Here is a 22226-nt window from a genome sequence, read left to right on the forward strand (position 1 = left end):
GCTCCATCTCCTTGATAATTTTGGTTACCCTTTTCTGACTGTTTTTTCCAACTCTACAATATCCTTCTTTAGGTGCGGTGACCAGAACTGTTCACAGAATTCCAAGTGTGGTTGTACCATAGATTCGTATAAAACAGTATGATATTGATTCCTTTTCTAATTATACCCAACATGGAATTTGCCTTTTGCTTGCAAAGCATATACTCTGCCGCTGAGCTACAGCTCTGCTGCTCAAAACAATCTATCTGTTGTTAACGCAAGTTTTCTATAGGACACTCAAGGTCTCTGGCCCTTAAAACACTGGTTCAAAACCATATTAACCCAGGGCAGAGCAATCGTATGGGCTCCTCAAACATCATCTGAGGAACCACAAGGTGGTGCAGATTCCCCACTCTGCCCCACCCCAAGGCTTTAGACACAGCTATGACCTCAGGGGTGGGAATCAGAGTGTGGATTTTTCCAACCCTCATCCCTCACTCCTTGTAGCCACCACATAGAACATCGCAGCCGCTTCTCTTCTGAGGTGGTGGCAGATTGGGGAGGTTGAGAAGGGGGTATTCTGCCCATTGCCAGTGTCAAAGAAAGATTCAACTTCCAGTCCAGTCAGCTTTTGGACTGGAATGGGAAGGGGCGCCATCATGTCCTTCACCTCAGGCAGCAAAATGTCTTGAACTGGCCCTGGTGGGCATGGAGGGGAGGAAGGATGAGAAGCCTGGATCCACTCGATCCAACAGTCTCTCCATGACCGCCCCTGACCATTGCCTGGTAAGTCAGCTAGACAGGCTGAGACACCCATCTAGCTGGAAATTTTTAAAATGGAGGAATGGGAGGCAGTAAAAGCCTCCAATCTCCTCCCACCCTGCGTAGCTCTTGCTGGCAGGGCTTTGGATAGACAGAGGGCTTTGTGCTGTTATCTGTGATGAGTTATTTAAAACAGAATATATTTTGTTTGAATATATTATAAATATATATTTATAATATAGACGACAAGGCATCAAGTTAATTCATGGACTAGCTAAGCCTGTGCTAAATGCCTTTTAAAAAATCTTGTTTCTGGTAAGGAGAACTCAGCAGGTGAGACTTGGATGCAAACAATTCATTTGTTTACTTTTTGTTTCTTACAATTTCTCTCTTACCTCCATGTTTTATTTCTCTCCTCCCCCATATTTTCCATTGAGACCCTCTAGGGACAAACTCCTGAAAGATAAACCAGGGGCCCGTCTACATGGGAGATTTTTTCTGCTGTTGCTGTGGCTTAAAGTCATTAGGGATACATGACATTGTTGCCACTCTGCAGCCACCCCAGAGTTTACCTGTGGGGAAGCTGCATTTTTGCAGAGTACTTTTAGTCCATTGCTTTTCTTTAATTTGCCTACCCTGCAGTTCAGCTGCTATGTGGCCACCCCTCCATTTTAAATTTGGTATGATCAGGGCATTCCTAGGTGTGTGTCTTTCATCTGGCCATGCCCCCAGTAATCTAAGTAACTAAAGTAACTCACCTGCCTTTCCAGCACATCAAAGCCCTAGAGCGCTCTTTTGAGCCTTCAGAATCACCCTGCACTCCCATTTCGCCAGTGGGAGTAATTAGCCTCCATGATGATGCACTTCTCTGATGTTTGCGTTACTTCCATTGTGGTGTTAAATTGTGTCTCCAATATTGTGTAAAGTCGCTTCTTTGATGTTATGTAAAGTTGCTTCTCTGATACTAAGAGCTTTATCGCAGTAGTGATCTGGTCTCAGGAGCCCATCATTGCGAGTAAGGAGAAAGTGCCCAGAGAAGGAGAAAGGGGTGTGTGTGGAAGCAATAACTCCACAACAGTTTTCTGGAATGAGTGAATTGGGGGTGAGATGCTTTCAGGGGGAGCCGTCAGATTCTGCACTGAAGAATCAAAGATTTGGGCTTCTTCATGGGAAATTGCACACATTGAGAAAAGGGGGTGGGAGCAATAACTTTATTGTTTTTATGTTTTTATCTTTTTTAAATATTTTAACTGGTTTTATATATTTTTATTGCTGTAAGTTGCCTTGGGAGGGCTTCTGCCCTGAAAGGCAGCCAAGAAATGTTTTAAACAAACAAACAAACAAACAACACTGAGGCAGATCGCTGGAATGGGGTAAAATTGGGACAGGGATGCTCTCAGGGGGAGCCTTTAGATGCTGCACTTGAGAATTGGGGATTTTGGCTTCTTCAGGCAAAGCTGTGCACATTGAGAAAAATGGGGTGGGAGCAGTACTTCTGCGACAGTTTGCTGGAATGGGGTGAAATTGGAATGGTGCGATGCTCTTAGGGGAAGGCTTCAGATGCTGCACTGGATAATTGGGGATTTGGGCTTCTTCGGGGAAATCTGTGCACATTGGAAAAAATTGGTTGGGAGCAATAACTCCATGACAGTTTGCTGGAATGGGGTGAAAGGGTGCATAACCGCATTCTTTTTTTTGTCAGCAGTGGAGGGCAGCACTCCACTGGTCCAGCTGAATAGTTTTATTAATTTCTTAAGCTGCACATTTATTCATGTGGGGACATATAGATATTGGCAATGGTAATGCTTCTTTTTGTCATCTTTTTTGTAGTATATTGCATGGGGTATTTTGGTGCTGTTTCCATTGGGATGGATCCAGATTTATGTTAGATGAGATGCACTAGCAGAAGTTGACTTCTCCACCCCCTCCTTCCCGCCATGGCAGCCCCTCCAGCCCTTTGAAAATGCTACACAGAGAGTCAGGAGGCTCTGCTGAACGGCAGGAGCTGTGGTGTATTTGGGGGCAGGAAGGGGAATCCTCAAAAACTGGGTGGAGGGATCTTCTGTGAATGGAGCAAGCCCTTCCTCTTGGGGAAGGTCCCTTCCTCTTGTGGAAGGCAGATCCTGGATCCAAACCATTCTCTTTAAAAAATATTATTTAATACAAAATATAAGCTTCTGTGATTGATTGATTGATTGATTGATGCAAATTGGCAATTCCAGTCTTCTTCAAATGTATGTGTTCCAGTTTTTAATTTGAGACCTCCTTCATATGCCTACAACGGTGATAACATAATTTTTAAACTGAGTGGCTACCTTGATTGGGACATTATTCTGATGACTGAATACAGGATTTTTAGGGTAAAAACCTTACTGTTTTCCCTCTAAACTGGGGGTCCTGGGGAAACAAATTAGCATTTTGACTTCGTTAGTGAATTAGTTTGACCACAGGGCAAGTATTTTGGCTTTGACCTGTAAGGCATGAAGTAGAGAAATAATGCAACATGAATGATTGTATTAGCAGCAGTCTGCAGAACCAACAAAGCCCACAAACCTACTATGCCCACCCACATGGTTTAAATAGTTTACTGGATGGGAACTGGGGTGTATGTGTGAAGATAAAGATAATTCACAAAACAGTACTAACACCATTAAAATGGTAACCCTCCTGGCATTTGTTCAAGGCCAAAATCTTTTGTTGAATCAAAGCTCCTTCTCCTCTACAGAAACATACTGTATGTTTTTTCTTCTTCCCACAGTTTGACCTTGTGTGTGAGAACAGATGGCTAATAGATTTGACACAGTCTCTTCTCAATCTGGGTTTTCTAGTAGGAGGGTTCATTCTAGGCTATGCTGCAGACAGGTAAAGTTTGCTTTTAAACATCAACCTACAAACCACATTATCTTCAGTTGCAAATAAGAGTGCTTCATACATGATACCTATGAAAATGAAGCAGGGGAGTACATCGTTGTACACCATGATGTGTGAAGTTCATGCCCATCTTGTATTTATGGAAGAAAGGAGGGAAAAGAAAGTTACTATTGAACACCACATTTACAGAACGTATTTTCTGCCTCTACTTTCCTCCAAACAAGGGAAAGGTGGCTGTACTTTCCCTCACAGGTCAGAACTGTTTATGTTATTGCCTTCTAAATTCTCTTACCTCAATGCTGTGCCTGTACTTAGTTCTCTACTACATAACTACTTATATTGAAATACAGAATGTAAGAGAACCCCAACAACTTCTTTAAATAGAAAAGAGGCTGTGTAGAAGGAATTTAGAGCAAAGAGAAACAGTGTGTGTGTGTGCGTGTTTTGAAACTTGGGGCAAAGCAGTTATGGGGGGAGAATCTTTACTCAGCCATGGAACTCACTAGGTGACCCATACATTCATCCACCTCATAGGCTGGTTGTGAGGATAAAATGGAAAGACCATGAAAGCTACCCTGAGCTCCATTGAGAAAGGGCAAGGTGAATAAATGATGTGAAATACAGAAGCTGTGGGAAAGGAAAGCTTTAAGCCCCATTCCTCCTGCTGCTTCTCTGACAGAAATTATCTCTCCCAAACCTTATTTTCTTTTAAAACAACAGTAGCAATAGCAATAACACTGCTCTCTCAGAACCACATCAGATATGATGGGGGCAGCCATATATATTTGACGGCTGCCATATTTTTTTATGTGAAATGGAATGCACAAATCAGAGGTGCTAAACCTCCCCGCCCCCAATTTACCTCACTGCTTGAAGCACTGCCCTTCCCCCCCGCCCCCAGCTCTGATTCCGGAAGTTGAGTTGGAATAGAAAGAAGTGCTTGAGCAAAGACAGTGGAGGATTTAGCTCTCTTCCCCCCATACTCATTTTTAAGTAAAATAGATTCCCCCACCTCAGTTGATATGTGAATGGAGCAGATCTGTGCATAAATATATGTAACCACTCCATTGGGTCTTACTCATGTAACGCTTTTATGCATGTGCATGGTGTTTGGTTATCCTTCATCGTCCTGGCTTCTACCATCATTTGGCTGCAGCCATGAGCTCCTCTTCTTTTCTTTCTGCTCTAGCAGGATTTCAGTTTTCACCTGAGAGATTTCAGAGGAACCACATGCCTTCAGAGCAAGCTAGTTGCTGTATAAAATAGAAGGAAAAAAGAGGATAGAAGCTAAAGTCAAAAGCCACATTTAGACATAACAAAAGCCCTCCTCAGTCTATTAACAGAGGAGTTAACTGTAAGCAGGCAAGGAGCTGGGGATGTGTGCTCTGGCCATCCCCCATCCACTCTTGACCTCTCCATGTTGATGGGGAAGGTCTGTGAAGAGTGCTGTAACTGCTTTTTGTTGGACATCATTACAGAGCCCCATGCAATCGGGAACTCTGAAAGCCAGGGTTCCTGGTTGTGTGGAGCAGTGTAAACATGTCCAGCCAAATGTGTTAACGCTGCCCTTGCAGTGGAGGGGGAGTGGGGTAGAGGCCAGAATGCATAGCCCCAGGTCCATCTATGGTTAACACCTCTTCAGTGAACACCCGAAGAGAGCCCAAGGTTTACAAGAATGTGCCATAGCGAGCCTTGGGCTCATACTCCTCCCTCCTCCCCGCTTTCTTCTTCTGGAGGGAAGGAAATTTGAAGTCTCCATTTGTGGTTTGTGCAAATCATAGTTTGTTAACAAACCAGAATCAGATCCATGATTTGTTGATACTTCTGAATGCAGCCAGATGCTGCTAGAATCTGGGATTGTGTGTGGTGGTAGATCACTAAATGCAGCCATGCTAAGAAGGTAAGAATACTGGAAGTGCTGTCAAGCAGTGTTTCCTGTTTTACCCCACCCTTATTCTGGAAGTTATTACAGGCACAAAGGAGATTGTGTACGTGTGCAACCTCTAAGCCAAACTCATGCTACTTTGAAGAGCCAGGTCTTTCTTACTTTTGTTCTGAAGTAAGTGCAAGGCCCCTAAGTTGACTGTGACCCTAGCATGGAGAGTAGAGGGATGTTAATCCTCGCCTCTTGCTGTGGTCCTGTTCAAGATCTCCCCCCACCCCCATGCCTGTAATTTTCTTGGCCAAAAAGTGATTCACAGTGTTGAGCAAAAGGTTAACATCCCCCTACCCACCATGCTATGGTCCTGAACCAGATTGCCCCCCCTGTGTTTTAGAGTAGAGGAAGGAAGGAAGAAAGGAAAGGAAGAAAGACTAACTACATCTTCAGAGTAATGTGTAGCTTGGCCCTAAGAACTATTTAATTGTTACAACTATCTGGAAGATCCAGGTCAATCCTACACTTGTTTACTCAGAAGTAAATCCCACTAAGTTCAGTGAAACTAAGCTGAACAAAGTGAGTTTAGGAGTGCAGCCTTGAACTAGTACAGTCAACATCTAACACCTTGTCTTTCGGCCTACCTGATCCACTGTGTCCTTGAGACAATGAGCTTTTCTACATGAGGCATTTGTTGTGCGCTCATGATTCCTTACGGTTGTTTATGGTCTCTTTAGATGACGTTGTGATTCTCCAGTTTCGCTTCTGTTTTTTCAGAGCACTTTCCCATTTTATTTTATTTTTAGAATGGGGAAACTGAGGTATTATTTCTCAAAACACTCTTTCTCCTTGTGTATTTGAGCTGTTCTGCTATAGCACAGCTCCACCTACAGGTTATGTAGCAGAAAAGCAGGAAAGGAAAAGCTCTTTGCGTCGAGCTCAGATCTCAATTCTGCAATGAAAACAAAAGTAAATACAATGATTAACAGCCTTGTGTTTAAAAGCTTGATAATGCAGTGAGAAAGCAGTGTGCAAAGAATTGAATCAAAGTGCTGCAAACCTGCAGTAAAACTGCTTGAACTCAGGAGTGCTGACTTTTTTTCACTTTTTTTTTTTTTGCAAATACAAAATACAAAAACAAAAAAGAGGGGGAAATTACAAAAGAGAGAAAAGAAGAAAGGAAGAAAAAATAACTTTTCATAAAACATATCCATTCACAATAACCATTTACATCAGGAATGCTGCCATGAAGCAGTCTTCCACAAGCACTACTGCTGCCACATAATGCAGTAAAACACAAGGCAACACTTTGGCTGCCTTTACATTAAAGAAAATCCCTGCAGTCCTCCCGTTGTGGAGCCTTTCTGCATTTACAGCAGGCTCCCAGACGGCGAACACGTGATTCCTGAGGGGACGTTTTTAAGGAGCCATAGAGATCAATGAAAGAGAGGCATCTAGTGGCTGTTTTAATAGCATAACAATCCAATTCAAATAGATAGTTCATTATTTCCGGATCTTTTTGAGATGGAATAACCAGGAAATACCTCTGGATGTGCCCTGGAGGTTGATGACGTCATGAAAAGGACCCACAAACTTCAGTGAGTGAGCAATCTCAATAGCAGGATAAAAGCTCTGTGTGAAGAAGCCCTCAAGAAGGCTTTTCTGTTTTATTAGGGCACAACCCTTTGCATGTTTAGACAGGAAAAAAAAGTCTTACAATTCTCAGTATTCCCCAGCCAGCCCAGTTTAGGATTTTTTTTCTGTCTGAACATGCATAGGATTGCATCTTCCTTCCTTCCTTTCTTTCTTTCTTTCTTTCTTTCTTTCTTTCTTTCTTTCTTACATTTTTATACTACTCAATAGCTAGAGCTCTCTGTGCCTCCTGTCTGAGTGCCGAAGGGAAATTTCACCAGACACTTAAAAAAAAAGTCTTTCTCCCCCTGCCCTCATCACTTTTTGCTTTGTTTGACAGATATGGCAGAATCCGCATTTATCTCTTCTCTACCTTTGGGGCAGGACTGTGTGGCCTCATAGTGGCTTTTGCACAAAACATTGTAGTATTTTCAATATTTCGCTTTCTACAAGGTGTATTTGGAAAAGGAACCTGGATGACAAGCTTTGTTATTGGTAAGCCATGGCATGTTTGCAGTTCTTCCTCTTAATGCTATGGTGGGAGGTGAAAGCGAGATGGAAAGGGGCTTTGTGGAATTAGGGTATACTGGAAGAGTGTACCACATTGGGTCAGTGGGCTGCACTGTGAATATTGCTGGATTTCAAGACTGCAAAAAAGGGAGAGGTGACCATGCAGGGACCAGTCCATTCGAGGACAAACTATTATATTTCTATTCTAGAGGTACTGGTGCCATTGGGGGACTTTCTCTCAAGGGAAATAGCAGCTTCAAGGGAGCTGTTTTTGTCAGAACCACTGCAGGGAGGAAATGGTTAGATTCCCCCTCAGCACATGTTCTGATTCTGGTAATGATGAGCCTCCCCAGCAGTTGCTGTTTGCTTCTTCTTTTAACTGTGCATGTAAAATGCAAAGAAGCATTTAATGACATGTTTTGTTTGATCTTAACAGCTTTAGGCTGCAATCCTGTGCATGTTTACCTAGGAGTAAGTCCCACTGAACCCAATAGGGCTTACTTTAAAGCAGACATGTCCAGATAATGTGTGACCCATGAGGCTGAGCTCAGCTCATGATCTATGTATGGCAGCTGGCTGGAGACTCAGTAAACCTCCTATTTTTGTTGGTGGACCCTGGGACTGCAAAAACAGTTGGTGTATTGAACCTCTAGAACAGGGGTGGGTAGAAAGTAGATCTCTAGATGTTTTGGACTTCAGCTCCCAGCATTCGTGATGATTGGCCATGCTTGCAGGTGCTTCTGGGATCTGAAGTCCAAAATATCTGAATTTCAGCTCCCTGGATCCACCCCTGCTCTAGTGGACTTCCAGTCATGGCTGCTAGGCTGTGTTTAACTTGGAAGGTCACAAGCTGATCAAATAGGGTCCAGAACCTAAGTCAATATGTTTCATGGTATATACTGAGTAAAATGTGTGCTAAATCCTTGGTTTACACATTTATTCTAAGAATGCTTACACTTGTACATAATTTCAGTAGTGAACCTCATGGGCAAGTGTACTCCCATATGTTGGTTTGTTTGTGAGTTGGTTTGTTTGTTTTTAAGTCATGCCATGTTCCCTGCCACAATGAGCTCAAATGAAACTGGTTTTAGATAGTTGTAACGGAAGCTGACTGTGTGCACAGTACTAATTGACTGAAGTGGTGGCTTTATTAAACTACCACCACCCTCCCAAGGCAGTTTCAACATTTTAAAATTGATTCTGTCGGTTGGTTTTTAAACTGTATATGTATGGGGGTGGTGGGTGGGACACACACACAAACGTGCGTTTAATTGGACAAATGTGTGTGTGGCATTTTAAAAGTTAAAGCTCACCTGAAGCCAGAGGGGTGTAGAAGACTGCATCAGCACTCAGATTGGTGGCATGTACATCTGGCCTTTTCACAGTAAAGATGTGCAGAAGCTGGGCTAACGCAGGAGAGGAAAAGTACAGCCTTTTGAGATACATCTGTATGCACATTAAGCTATATAGATGCCCATGCAGTGGTAATAAGTGCAAAGGACACCAACATGTATCATTTCACCAGTGCATGTGTCATAGGCCCAATTCAGATGTAACAATTTTGGTTTAATATACCATGTTTTGATAGACTATGGTTTATTAGATTAAGGACCTTTCTACATGAAGCTGTTAATGTGCTACATCTACTTTTGGTTTCGTTGCACAAAATGAGATCTGAGCACTACATGTGGAGCATTTCCTTTCCTGCTTTTCTGCTACATAACCTCTAGGTGGCACTATGTTATAGTCAAATAGCACAAATACACAAGTAGAAATAGCATTTTCTTTCTACCATCAGAAATAATATCCCATTTTCCCCACTCTAAAAAAGCTCACCAAAAGTACTGTTTACAAAGAGTAGTGAAACTGGAGGGCCACAACGTCATCTAAAGAACCCGCCAACAGTTGTGAGTAGGGAATGATGAGCACACAATAAATGCCTCATGGAGAAAAGTTCTAAGAGTAAACATTGTGCTTACCACTCCCTCCCCCCTCTTCCTCTTCTCTCATTCCTTCTCTTAGGCACCATAATGCAAGACTTTCAGGATTTGTAAAACCACAGTTTCCCATTTCATATGAACAAGGAAACTGTGGTTTAATCTTTGACTTCCAGTCAAGATTTGATCCTGTTTGATATCCTGTTTTGTAATCAGAGATTGAAACATAGCTTCCTGGTAATGTAATGGAAAACTGTGGTTTAACAAACCCTGGAAGTATTGTATTAAAGTGCACAAAAGAAGGGGAGGAGGGAGGGAATGAGTACACAGGTGAAACACTTGCTATGTCTAAACCAGGCCATAGAGTCATAGCATCAAACATTTGCAACACACATTTTTTTCCATCCACTTATGTAAAGGAGGAAGACAACAATATCAAAGCAAAATCTCCCTAAATGTTACACATAGGATAGCAATGACCTCCTAACACCTAGTTAATCTTTTTAAATAGTGAATTGGCTGTTTCCTTTCAATGTCTTATGTTTTTCTTTTTGTCAATTCAGTGACAGAGATAGTTGGTTCAGATGAGCGAAGGATTGTTGGGATTGTGATTCAGATCTTCTTCACCCTTGGAGTTGTGATTCTTCCTGGAATTGCTTATTTAATTCCCACATGGCGGGGGATTCAGCTGGCTACAACACTCCCCAACTTCCTTTTCCTGTTGTATTACTGGTAATTTTGTTGTTACTTTCCTTCTGTTATCTGTAAGATAATGAGTTATTTAGTACAAATTGTAGATCTTAAGTATAAGGTCTTGTAGTACAACATAAGAACTAACATAGTGTAGTGATGAAGAGAAGTCCTCTGTCTGAATCTCATCTCTGTCACTTACTCAAAAAAAAAGAAAACTACATAATTTACTCATCTGCAATATGGAGCAATAATAATAATAATCTACCTTACAGTATTGTTATAAGGATTACTGAGATATGTATGTGAAGCACTTTGAATGCTCTGACACACAATATATTATGTATATAATATATAATGTATTATGATACAATATTATTAATATTAATTATTATTAATAATAATTATATAATAATAATCATAGTATTAGGTTAGTAGATGTAAAAACAAAGGGCATTCTTAGGACTTTACAAAGTAAAGGCTGCTTTTTATATGAGCCCCACTTAAAAAGAAAATGTAAATCTAAAGCAAATATTAAGTGAAAAGACAGCCCTTAGGCTTGACTAATTAACTCACTGTTCAGTCATATATGTGCTGGGACATGTATGAGTCATCCACATAATTCATGTGTATCTTTATCCCACTATCAGAATGGTTGGATTCATTAGTATTACATGGATCATTTATACTGGGCTTCTACTGTGTTTTATGTGTGCATTATCTGTTTGCTTGCTGATCCTCGAAAGTGCTTGTTGTTTCCATCTGCAAAAGACGGTTGCAAGAGGGTTAAAGAACTTCCAGCTTGCCAGGAAATGTTTGGAGGGCACAAGCATCTCACAGAGATGTTGATTATTGCAGGCTATAAATCTCTTTGGTTTCTTAATACCGATAGCAGATACCTCCTCACTGGCCTCTCTCCTTTGCAGGCTGGTACCTGAATCTCCACGGTGGCTACTGACTCGCAAAAAAGGGAAAAGGGCCCTCAAGGTTTTGCAGTCAATCGCCAAGAGCAATGGGAAAGGTCTTCCGCCACATTTTTCTGAGGTACTGGCTATACATGGGTATGGGGTATCAATGCACCATTTTTACAGGGTTTTTTTTTTGTTTTTGTTTTAACAGTTACACTTTCTTGTATGTTTAATTTGATGTCTGAACTGAACAAAGCCACAGGCATGTCGCACATCTTCCAAAGTGCACTTAGTCTTCACTGTACACAAGACAGTGGAGATCTTGGCCATCATGGTGCCAGCAAGGCAGATACAATTTCTGCTGCTGTTTCAAGAGCCATGTTTGTGTGTGGTTCTTCTGCCCCACGCAGTGAATCCTGGATAAAGAAGAAATATTCCTCACCCTCTTGTGTTGCTGCTTAACTCTTTGCTGGAGTAAGGATGAGAGGTTTTCTCCCATTCTGTTCGTTTAGTGTTTCATGGGTCTGTGCTGCATTCCACTCCTGCTAAATTCCAGTTCAGCTTGGAGACATTGTGGAATCGTAGCATAGGCCATTTGCAGCAGCTTTTTAGTTTCTTCTGTTCCTTTGAGTTTCCCAGCCTCCTCCACTTTGCTGATGAGCATATGCACTCTGTTAAAACACTACCAAAAGAAGCAGTCTTGATGTGATCGTACATATAAGTGCATCAAGATTCTTGCTGTTTGGTGTTTTGCTGATGTGCACATGTACTTCTTGTGCACTGGTAAAACACTGCAAAAAATAAATAAATCCTGATCAGACCAGTGGTAAAATAACATCAAGATTGCTTTTTGTGGTGTGCGGGACAGTCTTTTATCAATGCACACAACTATCAGGATTCTGAGCTGATGGAGACCCTGCATACATGTGAGTGGGCTCTCACAAAGGTTGCACTAAGCACGTGGACACTAGGAGATGGGGCCATCAGGGTGTGTGATGTTGGCAGCAGGGCAGGTGGGAGTAGTCCCATTCCACCTTCCATGTGCACAGTGAAGGCATAAAGAAAAAAAGCCAGAATAGAACTATTCTGTTGTATGTGTACAAACTCTTGTTCTCTTGGCTTATCAAGCTGCATCATACTTGATCTTTATGTTTATATTATGTACTGCACTTAGTTACTTTAGGTGCATTGGAAATATTGTTGTTGCTTTTAGCCTATTTGATTTGTTGTTATTGAAAGAGAGAAGGATAGTTGGAAATATAGCACCTCAAAAGGACAATATTTTTCCTTAGGTTTTGCAGTACATTTTAGCAAATGCAGAATTCAATACTTTCTATACCACAATTCAGAGGACAACATACTAAAACATCATAAATCACCACAATATAGTAGTGCACTTTTTCGTAACAGTTTCGACAGTAGACTGTGATGTGTATCTTATCTGTCCACATTACTATGAACCATATTTTTATGAGATCAGATTAAAGGAAGTAGAGAAGGGGATGTGTGGACTGCGGTGTGCCCATCTGCTCAGATTCTTCAGTTTGTTCAGCATCTCAGAATTTTTAGAACTTTGACCTTGGCAATCAGGGCTGTATTATTTTCCCCACATCGTTCCCAAAGACCTTAGCCTAAATGTTCCAGTAGTATTCACAGTCATGACCCAAATGTATTTGCAGCTGCAGCTGGTTAGCCTTAGTAATATCTGCAACCTCTAAGCTGCACTCTGGATCCATTTCAGGGTCCTTTGGAATATGCAGGTCCTGTCATTCTTGATTCTGTGCCCAGCAGAAAGTATGATGCTCCTGGAACTGAGATAATGGGAGGATCAAGCACATTTAACATGCTGTACTCTCGGTGGAGTTCCTTCTCAGATTATGTAGCTCTAGTTTTCAAAGTGAAGCTGGGAGTTTGAGAAAATCTACCATACTTTAACTCTTCTAGGTACCTCAATGCCCTGGTGGTGATAAGCCTGTTGTAATGACAAAGAGCGGCACATGGCATTGAACAGTGTGTCATTAGAGTTGTATCCATTTTTATCTTCTACCTGTTTTATATATATATACACACCCACATACACGCACGCACACACACACACACACACACACACACATTGTATGATAGAGCATGCCATTTCTTTAAAAGTTGGGTGTGGGAGAATCCTTTCAAGGATTTCCCCCATCCCTCACCAACCTTGGTAGACTGTTCTGGAAGGAGACTTACCTTTCTCTCCCCACTTTGTAAGAAATGTGCTCATTCAGAGAGCTGTGAGAACAATGGAAGGAAGCGAAGTCTGTTGTTCTGGCAGTCTGTGATGGTACTGGATCTGAAATGGAGGCAGAGAGCCAAGTTTCTCTCTGCAAGGAATCCTATGGCATAATGGGTTCCTCTGGAAGCCTGATGGAGAACAGGAGTCTATTGAAGTGTAATGCTGTGTCCCCTGGTCTTATGCTCAGCCTGTGTGTGTGGGTGTGTGTGTGTGTAAATACACCTTATATCACAGAAATGACATACTTCTCTAGTGAAATTCTAAGGAAACTAAATCATTGGTAAGTGCTGGAACCCATGAAATGATTCACTGCTTGGACATGGAGTGCATGCATGTATCCTGAAAGGCAGGATATAAGTAAATATTAATACTAAACAGTCCAGAAGGCATACTTAAATATTGATTATTTCTTTTCTCCCTGAAGTATAATTAGATATATTTTCTTACTAACATGATTGGAAATAGTTTTGAGCGGAGCAAACCATGGGAAACTTTGGGTTGCTTCCTCTCAACGACCAGAGTTCACACATCGTGCCAAACAACATAGGAACAGGGCATTTCTATCCTAGGTTGTTTCTAAACTGGATGCAAAACAGAAACAGTGAGCAGGCCAGAGGCAGCATATCCCTCGGCTTGTCATTACATTTGGGCTGGATCTACTGTGCAATTTTGACCAATGGTCATTCTAAGTTTCTAGTTATAACTAAATATTGTATGTGCTTGTTCTCATATTTATTTATTTATTTATTATTTTATTCAATTTCTATATCATCCTTCAATGCAAAGATTGCCAGAGCAGTTTACAATAAAAACATAAAATCACAGAAGTATGATACACACACACACACACACACACACACCACAAAACGACAAACAAATCAGCAGAATAAATCCAGATAATAAAACTGCACAGATAATAAAAGCCTGGGAAAGTAACATGATCTTTACCTGATGCTGGAAATACATTGAGGTAGATTGAGGTAGGCACCAGGCGAGCCTCTGTAGGGGAGAATACCAAAAGCAAGGAGCTGCAGCAGAGAAGCCCCCTCCCGCACTACCCTCAGTATTCTCAGATGATGGAGTCAGCCAGGTGGGGAAGGGACAATTGACCTGAGTGCATCCATTTTAAAAAACATTTTTCAATGTTTTAAAATCATTTTATTTTTAAGATATGCACTAAAGTGGGTTTTAAATTTCAGTGTTATTGCATGATTACCTCAATCTTTAAAAGTGGAAGTGTGTGTGTGTGTGTGTGTATTACACATGGTGATTAAAATTAATCAGTTTTTAAATTTGTGCTAAATGCTCTTTAATTTAAGTGCTATTGTGCAAATATTGTAAAATTTTCTGTTACAATGTATTGGGGGAAAGCAAAAGAAGTAATATTAATCCTTTGATGAACATACATTTTGTTTTTTACAGGGCAGTCTTAAAAAGTCATACAATTATAATATTAGTTTTTTGCCTGAACTCCTAATATCGTCCTGTTTGTGGGGGAGGGGCAGAGAGGGGAATATGCACATACTGATGAATTATAGCCTCACATAAGCCTATTTAGGCATAGGCGCCCCCTCTTATTCAGCAGCAGTATATAAGCACAATAGTAAATATTGCTGCTTGGAAAAAATACAAATATTAGGCTGATCCAACACAGGTTTATCCCCTTGGCCAAAGAGATGGTTTGTATGAGATGGTTTGTTCAAACATCTGATGAATGGTTCGGGCCATGCAGAACATAAGACAACATTCACATTCACGTCTGATGAATGGTTCGAAGTATGCAGAACATAAGACAACAAATCTTCGTTCATTCCACTTGTCAGCCATCAACCTCTATATCCATGTTTTATTGGTATATTTCAGTTCTATAGCCCTTTTGTATATATACATATTTCTTTACTGTTATTTGAGTTGTGATTTCTGCTTCTTTTGCTTAGATCACAGTCTCCGAGGACGAGGTTAGTAACCCATCTCTTCTCGACCTGGTTAGAACTCCGCAGATGAGAAAATTCACTCTGATTTTAATGTATGCCTGGTAAGTCCCAGCTGTGTTACTTCTGTAGCTTTCTTGTTTGCTCTTTCCCATGCAAGTCTGGCAGCTTTGAATTCTTTGCAGCTCTGTTGTTTTTGTTTTACTTCTTAAGGTTCACAAGTGCAGTGGTTTACCAAGGGCTGGTCTTACGTCTGGGAATCATACAAGGAAATCTTTATTTGGAGTTCTTCGTCTCAGCTATGATGGAATTGCCTGCTGCTTTTTTAATCTTACTGACCATTGACCGCATTGGTCGGCGCCCTCTCTTTGCAACAAGCGGCATAGTGGCAGGCATTGCATGCTTAATTACTGCGTTCTTACCAAAAGGTAATCCTTTTCATTGTTATTTGTTTGTGTAATTGCTAACCTGCCCTGTCTTTCAAGGAGGACAATTTCAATATGCAAATAGTTTTAAAATACCCCCCAAACATCCTTGGAAAGTGGCTGAAATAAGGTCTTGCATTGCTTCTTGAAAATAATGGCAGACCTCAGAGGTAGGGAGTTCAGCAGTTAGAAGCAGTTACCAAGAGCACCATCTTACATGCATCAAGTTCTCACTTGATGTAAAAACAGTAATATCAAGAGTGTATCCTAGGGATGGGCGGTCATACCCCCATCCAGGTTCTCCAGGTGCCTGCCCAGCCCTTGCCCCTGCTCACATGCACCCAGACCCTTGCTTGAGTTTCCTGCCGCTCACCGAGCCTCCCGCACTCACCCAGGTGGTCTTGTTGAGCTCCTCAATCACCATTTTTTGAAAAATAAAATGGCCATCGCTAAAATGCACATATTTCCGTATATGCAAAATGGGGCCATGAATTGTATAAGCAAGTTTACAGGCATTTGTTTGCCTGCAATCTTGTGTATATGGGCTGTTCACGGCCTCATTTTGCCTATATGTGAATATGCGCATTTGCAAAAATGTGCACATTTGCCTATACACAGAATGGGGCCATGAATAGCCCATATGTGCATGATTACAGGCAAGCAAACACCTGTAATCTTGCCTATATGGCCTATTCACAGCCCCATTTTGCGTATAGGCAAATATCTGCATTTTCGTGATCGCCACTTTTTCCCGGAAAATGGTGATCGTGGAGCTCACTGCTGCCACCCAGGTGAGTGCAGGCGGCTTAGAGAGTGTGGGCAGGAGGCAAACAGGGAAAGGGGCTCAGGGTGTGTGTGGGGTTCCTCTGGATTTCCAGATGGAATCAGGCACCAATGCCATCCCTAGTGTATCCTCAACTGACTGTAGTGTTGTGATGCATTGGAATATGTTGTTGTTGTTTAGTCGTTAAGTCATGTCTGACTCTTCGTGACCCCATGGACCATAGCACGCCAGGCCATCCTGTCCTCTGCTCTCTCCCGGAGTGTGCTCAAGTTCATATTCATTGCATCGGTGATGCTATCTAGCCATCTTATCCTCTGCCGTCCCCTTCTCCTTTTGCCTTCAATCTTTCCCAGCATCACGGTCTTTTCCAGGGAGTTGTTTTCCCTTCGCATTAGGTGGCCAAAATATTTCAGCTTAAGTTTCAGTATCTGTCCTTCCAATGAGCAGTCAGGGTTGATTTCCTTTAGGATGGACTGATTTGACCTCCTTGCAGTCCAGGAGACTCGTAAGAGTCTTCTCCAGCACCACAGTTTGAAAGCATCAATTCTTCGGCGCTCAGCCTTCCTTAATAGTCCACCTCTCACAGCCATACATTACTACTAGGAAAACTATAGCTTTGATTAGATGGACCTTTGTTGGCAAGGTGATCTCTCTGCTTCTTACTATGCTGTCTAGGTTTGCCGTAGCTTTCCTCCCAAGGAGCAAGCGTCTTTTAATTTCATGGCTACAGTCACCGTCTGCGGTGATCTTGGAGCCCAAGAAAATAAAGTCTGTCACTGCTTCCATTTCTTCCCCTTCTATATGCCAGGAAGTGATGGGGCCAGATGCCATGATCTTCGTTTTTTTTAATGTTGAGTTTCAAACCGGCTTTTGCACTCCCCTCTTTCACCCTCAACAAGAGGCTCTTGAGATCCTCTTCGCTTTCTGCCATTAGGGTGGTCTCGTCTGTGTGTCTGAGGTTGTTGATAATTCTCCCAGCAATCTTAATTCCAACCTGTGATTCATCCAACCCGGCATTTCTCATGATGTACTCTGTATATAAGTTAAGTAAGCAGGGCGACAATATACAGCCTTGTCGTACTCCTTTCCTATTTTGAACCAATCGGTTGTTCCATGTCCGGTTCTTACTGTTGCTTCTTGACCCTCATACAGGTTTCTCAGGAGACAGGTAAGGTGGTCTGGTACTCCCATCTCTTTCAGAATTTGCCACAGTTTGTTGTGATCCACACAATCAAGGGCTTTAGCATAGTCAATGAAGCAGAAATAGATGTTTTTCTGGAATTCTCTTGCTTTCTCCATGATCCAGCGAATGTTGGCGATTTGATCTCTAGTTCCTCTGCCTCTTCGGATCCCAGCTTGTATTTCCGGTAGTTCTCAGTTCACATGCTGCTGAAGCCTAGCTTGTAGGATTTTGAGCATCACCTTGCTGGCATGTGAAATGAGCGCAATTGTACGGTAGTTTGAACACTCTTTGGCATTGCCCTTCTTTGGAACTGGAATGTAAACTGACCTTTTCCAGTCTTGTGGCCACTGTTGAGTGTTCCAAATTTGTTGGCATATTGAGTGCAGCACTTTAACAGCATCATCTTTTAGGATATTAAATAGCTCAGCTGGAATACTGTCATTTCTGCTAGCTTTGTTGTTAGTAATGCTTCCTAAGGCCCACTTGACTTCACTTTCTTGGATGTCCGGCTCAAGTTCAGTGACCGCACTATCATGGCTATCAGGGACATTCAGATCTTTCCTGTATCATTCTTCTGTATATTCTTTCCACCTCTTCTTAATCTTATCTGCTTCTGTTAGGTCCCTGCCTTCTTTGTCCTTTATCATGCCCATCTTTGCACAAAATGTTCCCTTGAGATCTCTGATTTTCTTGAAGAGATCTCTTGTTTTTCCCATTCTGTTGTTTTCCTCGATTTCTTTGCATTGTTCATTTAAGAAGGCCTTCTTGTGTCTCCTTGCTATTCCCTGGAACTCTGCATTCAGTTGGATATATCTTCCCCTTTCTCCCTTGCTTTTCGCTTCCCTTCTTTCCTCAGCTACTTGTAAAGCCTCATCAGACAGCCACTTGGCTTTCTTGCATTGCTTTTTCTTTGGGATGGATTGAGTTGCTGCCTCCTGAACAATGTTACGGACCTCCGTCCATAGTTCCTCAGGCACTCTGTCTATCAAGTCTAATCCCTGAAATCTATTCCTCACCTCCACTGTGTATTCATATGGGATATGATTTAGGTCATACCTGAATGGTTTAGTGGTTTTCCCTACCTTCTTCAATTTAAGCTGAAATTTTGTGACAAGAAGCTCATGATCTGAGCCACAGTCAGCTCCAGGTCTTGTTTTTACTGACTGTATAGAGCTTCTCCATCTTTGGCTGCAAAGGACATAATCAATCTGATTTCGATATTGACCATCTGGTGATGTCCATGTGTAGAGTCGCCTCTTGTGCTGTTGGAAAAGAGTGTTTGCTATGATCAGCGTGTTCTCTTGGCAGAACTCTATTAGCCTTTGTCCTGCTTCATTTTGTACACTAAGGCCATGCTTGCCTGTTATCCTGGTTATCTCTTTGACTTCCTATTTTGGCATTCCAATCCCCTATGATGAAGAGGACATCTTTTTTTGGTGTTAGTTCTAGAAGGTGTTGTAGGTCTTCATAGAACCGATCAACCTCAGCTTCTTTGGCCTCAGTGGTTGGGGCATAGACTTGAATTACTGTGATATTGAATGGTTTGCCATTGAGATAAACACATAATTTTTTATCGTTGTTTTTTGTTTAGCTGGTCTAGTATTCATACAGAAAATGGCAAAAAGTTAAAATACACATAATGTTACAGACATGGTTTCCCCCTGAGTGCAGGATTTTTGTTTCACACATATCCAGCACAGATATGCCAATCCACACTGAGAGCTGGTGTGGGTCTGGCTGTGGGGGCTTTAACCCTTTGCCTCCCACAGCGGTCCTGATTGGATTGGGGCCCCACACCTGCAATTTGCGGGCGGTAAAAAGCTCTCATTTGCTTCAACAGGATCTGTTTTCTCCATGCAAATTGCACATGCGAGGGCCCTCAGTACAGATCAGGACTGCATTGTGGAACAATGAATTAAAACCCTCCTAACTGCAGGGCATTTGTGAAACAAATTTTTTGCTCTAAACCATGTTTGGCCTTCAGAGATTGAGCTGTGAAACAGACAATCTACAGTTCAAACATGCCATGAACTAACTAGGGGTAGTATCCAATATTAGTCCTATGTAGAGTAGACTTATTGAAATAAATGAGACTTAAGTTACGATTATCTTAAGAGCCATTCATTTCAATAGGTCTGTTCTAACACTGGATACTCCCCTAGGTATCCAGAAGCAAACCTGATTTCGGCCTCACTTTTCCCACCTAGCACAGCCCTAAAACCAGAAGTAAACCCATGTGCGGAAAAATGTGACAGGGTGGGGGTGGCATTTGCAGGGGTATGCAGATTAAGTACTTCCCACACACACTCACCCACACCAAATATCCCTTGTAAGTGCCCTGCCCCCCTGTATTTCCATTATCTCAGCAAATGTGAGTTTGAGAACACCCAGCTGTTGAGATCTAGTCAGCAGACACTGCTCTCTGTCCCATCTTTATGGTAGGTCATGATGGGAATGCCTTTACAGCCATGGCCCCCAAACTCAGAACCTCCTTCCTGAAGAGATTAAGAAATCTTCCTCTGTCCTCACAGTTGGGATTTTGGAAAGGCTGGACCTTTCATTTTTTTAGCTGTCAGTTTGCTAATTTGGCCCTTTTTTTGGTTATTCTGTAATTTATTTATTTGTTTATATATTACATCTCTATTTGTTTATATATTACATCTCTATTTGTTTATATATTACATCTCTATTTGTTTATATATTACATCTCTTTTAATTTCATGGCTACAGTCACCTGCGGTGATCTTGGAGCCCAAGAAAATAAAATCTGTCACTGCTTCCATTTCTTCCCCTTCTATATGCCAGGAAGTGATGGGGCCAGATGCCATGATCCTCGTTTTTTTAATGTTGAGTTTCAAACCAGCTTTTGCACTCTCCACTTTCACCCTCAACAAGAGGCTGTTTAGATCCTCTTCGCTTTCTGCCATAGAGAGGAGCTATCTACTAAGGCCGCAGTGCCTGCCAAAATAGGTACTTCCATCTTATCTGGATTCAGCTTCTCTCACCTCATCTGCATTCATTGTCCAAGCACAGCCAGATGCCGTGTCAGCACTGGAAGATATGGTCATGGAGAAAAGCTTGTTATTAGTAATCACCTGTCAGCACCCTCTCAGACCTCCCTGCATTGAACAAATGAGTCAGTTGAGAGCACCTGTCAGGTCAGTGGTCCTATAGTTGCATCATCCACTCATGGCTGTGATATCTACACCCCCTGACCAGACATGCCCAAACTAACAGAGCAGCAATTTTCTTAAAAACCATAAAGGGACCATTGGGGAAAAGATGGTGACTTTGAAGGACTAGGTAGAATCATCCGAAGCTGTAGGTTGTATCCAATGTTAGTCTAACTTAGATCCCGTTGATTTAAACAGGTAAGACCAACCTTGAATAAAACTCAATTCCAGGAACTCCCAGATCCTAGAGTTATATTACCTCTTGATTAGTACTAGGCCACTGAAAGATTAAATGCGGTCAATAGAGTACAGAGTGCAAACATATTCTGTTTATTTGTTACTTTGTCCTTGTGGAAAGAAGAGTGGGAAAGGCATACATCTGTTTAATGCTAAAATGAGAGCTCTCCTTGCCAGAACAGTGAAATTATTTCCTTTTTCCAGAAGACCAATTTATTTTAAGGGGTGGTGGTGGTATCATTTGGGGAAAATATATATGAATTATTATTACAAAACCTATTTGCACCCTCACTACCTACCAGGGAATGGGTCGGGAGCCCAAATGGTGCAGTCACCATATTGTAAAGATTTGGGATGAATTGCAAGAAACAGGAATATTAGTTACTTTCCTGGATTTTAATTTGTTTAGCTATGCTTCTTCTTGCACTGGTTATGTGCAAATGTTTCTGTTCCACCAGTAGTAGCCTGAGGAACATTCAGCACAATCCATTGCTCCAGGTGCTTAGCAAACAGTTGGCAAATGGTTCATTTATCAGATTGCTGTAGACTTCAGACTTTCAGAGTTGCGCAAAAGGACAAAGCTGTGACATCACTGTCAAATCCCACAATCTGACAGACTTTTCCATAATGTCAGTGAATGCTGTGTGATGTTATAAGAATCCCATATTTGTATCCAAATGGATTCAAAAAGAACTGTCATTGCCACATTCATTGTTACCTCCCTGAACACCCAAGTCAAAAACACTATCCTTTCTGGGAACAAATTGAGTAAACAGGGAGATAACACATTTAAATAAGCATGGTATAGCCCATTAAAGGGTTTTACCCATAAAGGTGACCTAAAAATAAATTAAATAAATAAATTTAATCTGTTACGTTCTCCCTGAGGTGACAGGGGAGTAGCAAGTACAACCAGGATCTGTTTGGTACATCCTAAAGGAACAGAAGCCCAGTTCCTTCTTTGGAACCAACAAAAAGCAGTTATCTGGATGGAACAAGGACATTGATTTGTCCCCAGTAGCCTTTGGGGCAACCTGAGGTTGGTTGATTGATTGATTG

At 41.7% G+C, this 22226-nt stretch overlaps 1 protein-coding gene across 10 annotated transcripts in view; it reads left to right on the top strand.

The window, feature by feature from the left end:
* LOC146359716 (solute carrier family 22 member 3-like) overlaps positions 1-22226 on the top strand; it is a 49966-nt gene that overhangs the window by 19541 nt on the left and 8199 nt on the right. For 7 of the 10 annotated variants that reach the window (XM_084827957.1, XM_084827960.1, XM_084827962.1 and 4 more), the window contains 6 exons: positions 3500-3603; positions 7461-7615; positions 10131-10299; positions 11184-11301; positions 15372-15469; positions 15579-15793. In XM_084827957.1, coding sequence (XP_084684083.1) covers positions 3500-3603; positions 7461-7615; positions 10131-10299; positions 11184-11301; positions 15372-15469; positions 15579-15793 — 859 coding nt within the window. Of the gene's footprint in view, positions 1-3499; positions 3865-7460; positions 7616-10130; positions 10300-11183; positions 11302-15371; positions 15470-15578; positions 15794-22226 lie in introns of all 10 variants that reach the window. The other 3 variants (XM_084827963.1, XM_084827964.1, XM_084827965.1) reach the window with 1 other exon arrangement.

This window comes from Heloderma suspectum, chromosome 1 (genome assembly GCF_057233095.1).
Source record: "Heloderma suspectum isolate Gila_16-S chromosome 1, 16-S_ref, whole genome shotgun sequence".
Taxonomy (NCBI): Eukaryota; Metazoa; Chordata; class Lepidosauria; order Squamata; family Helodermatidae; genus Heloderma; species Heloderma suspectum.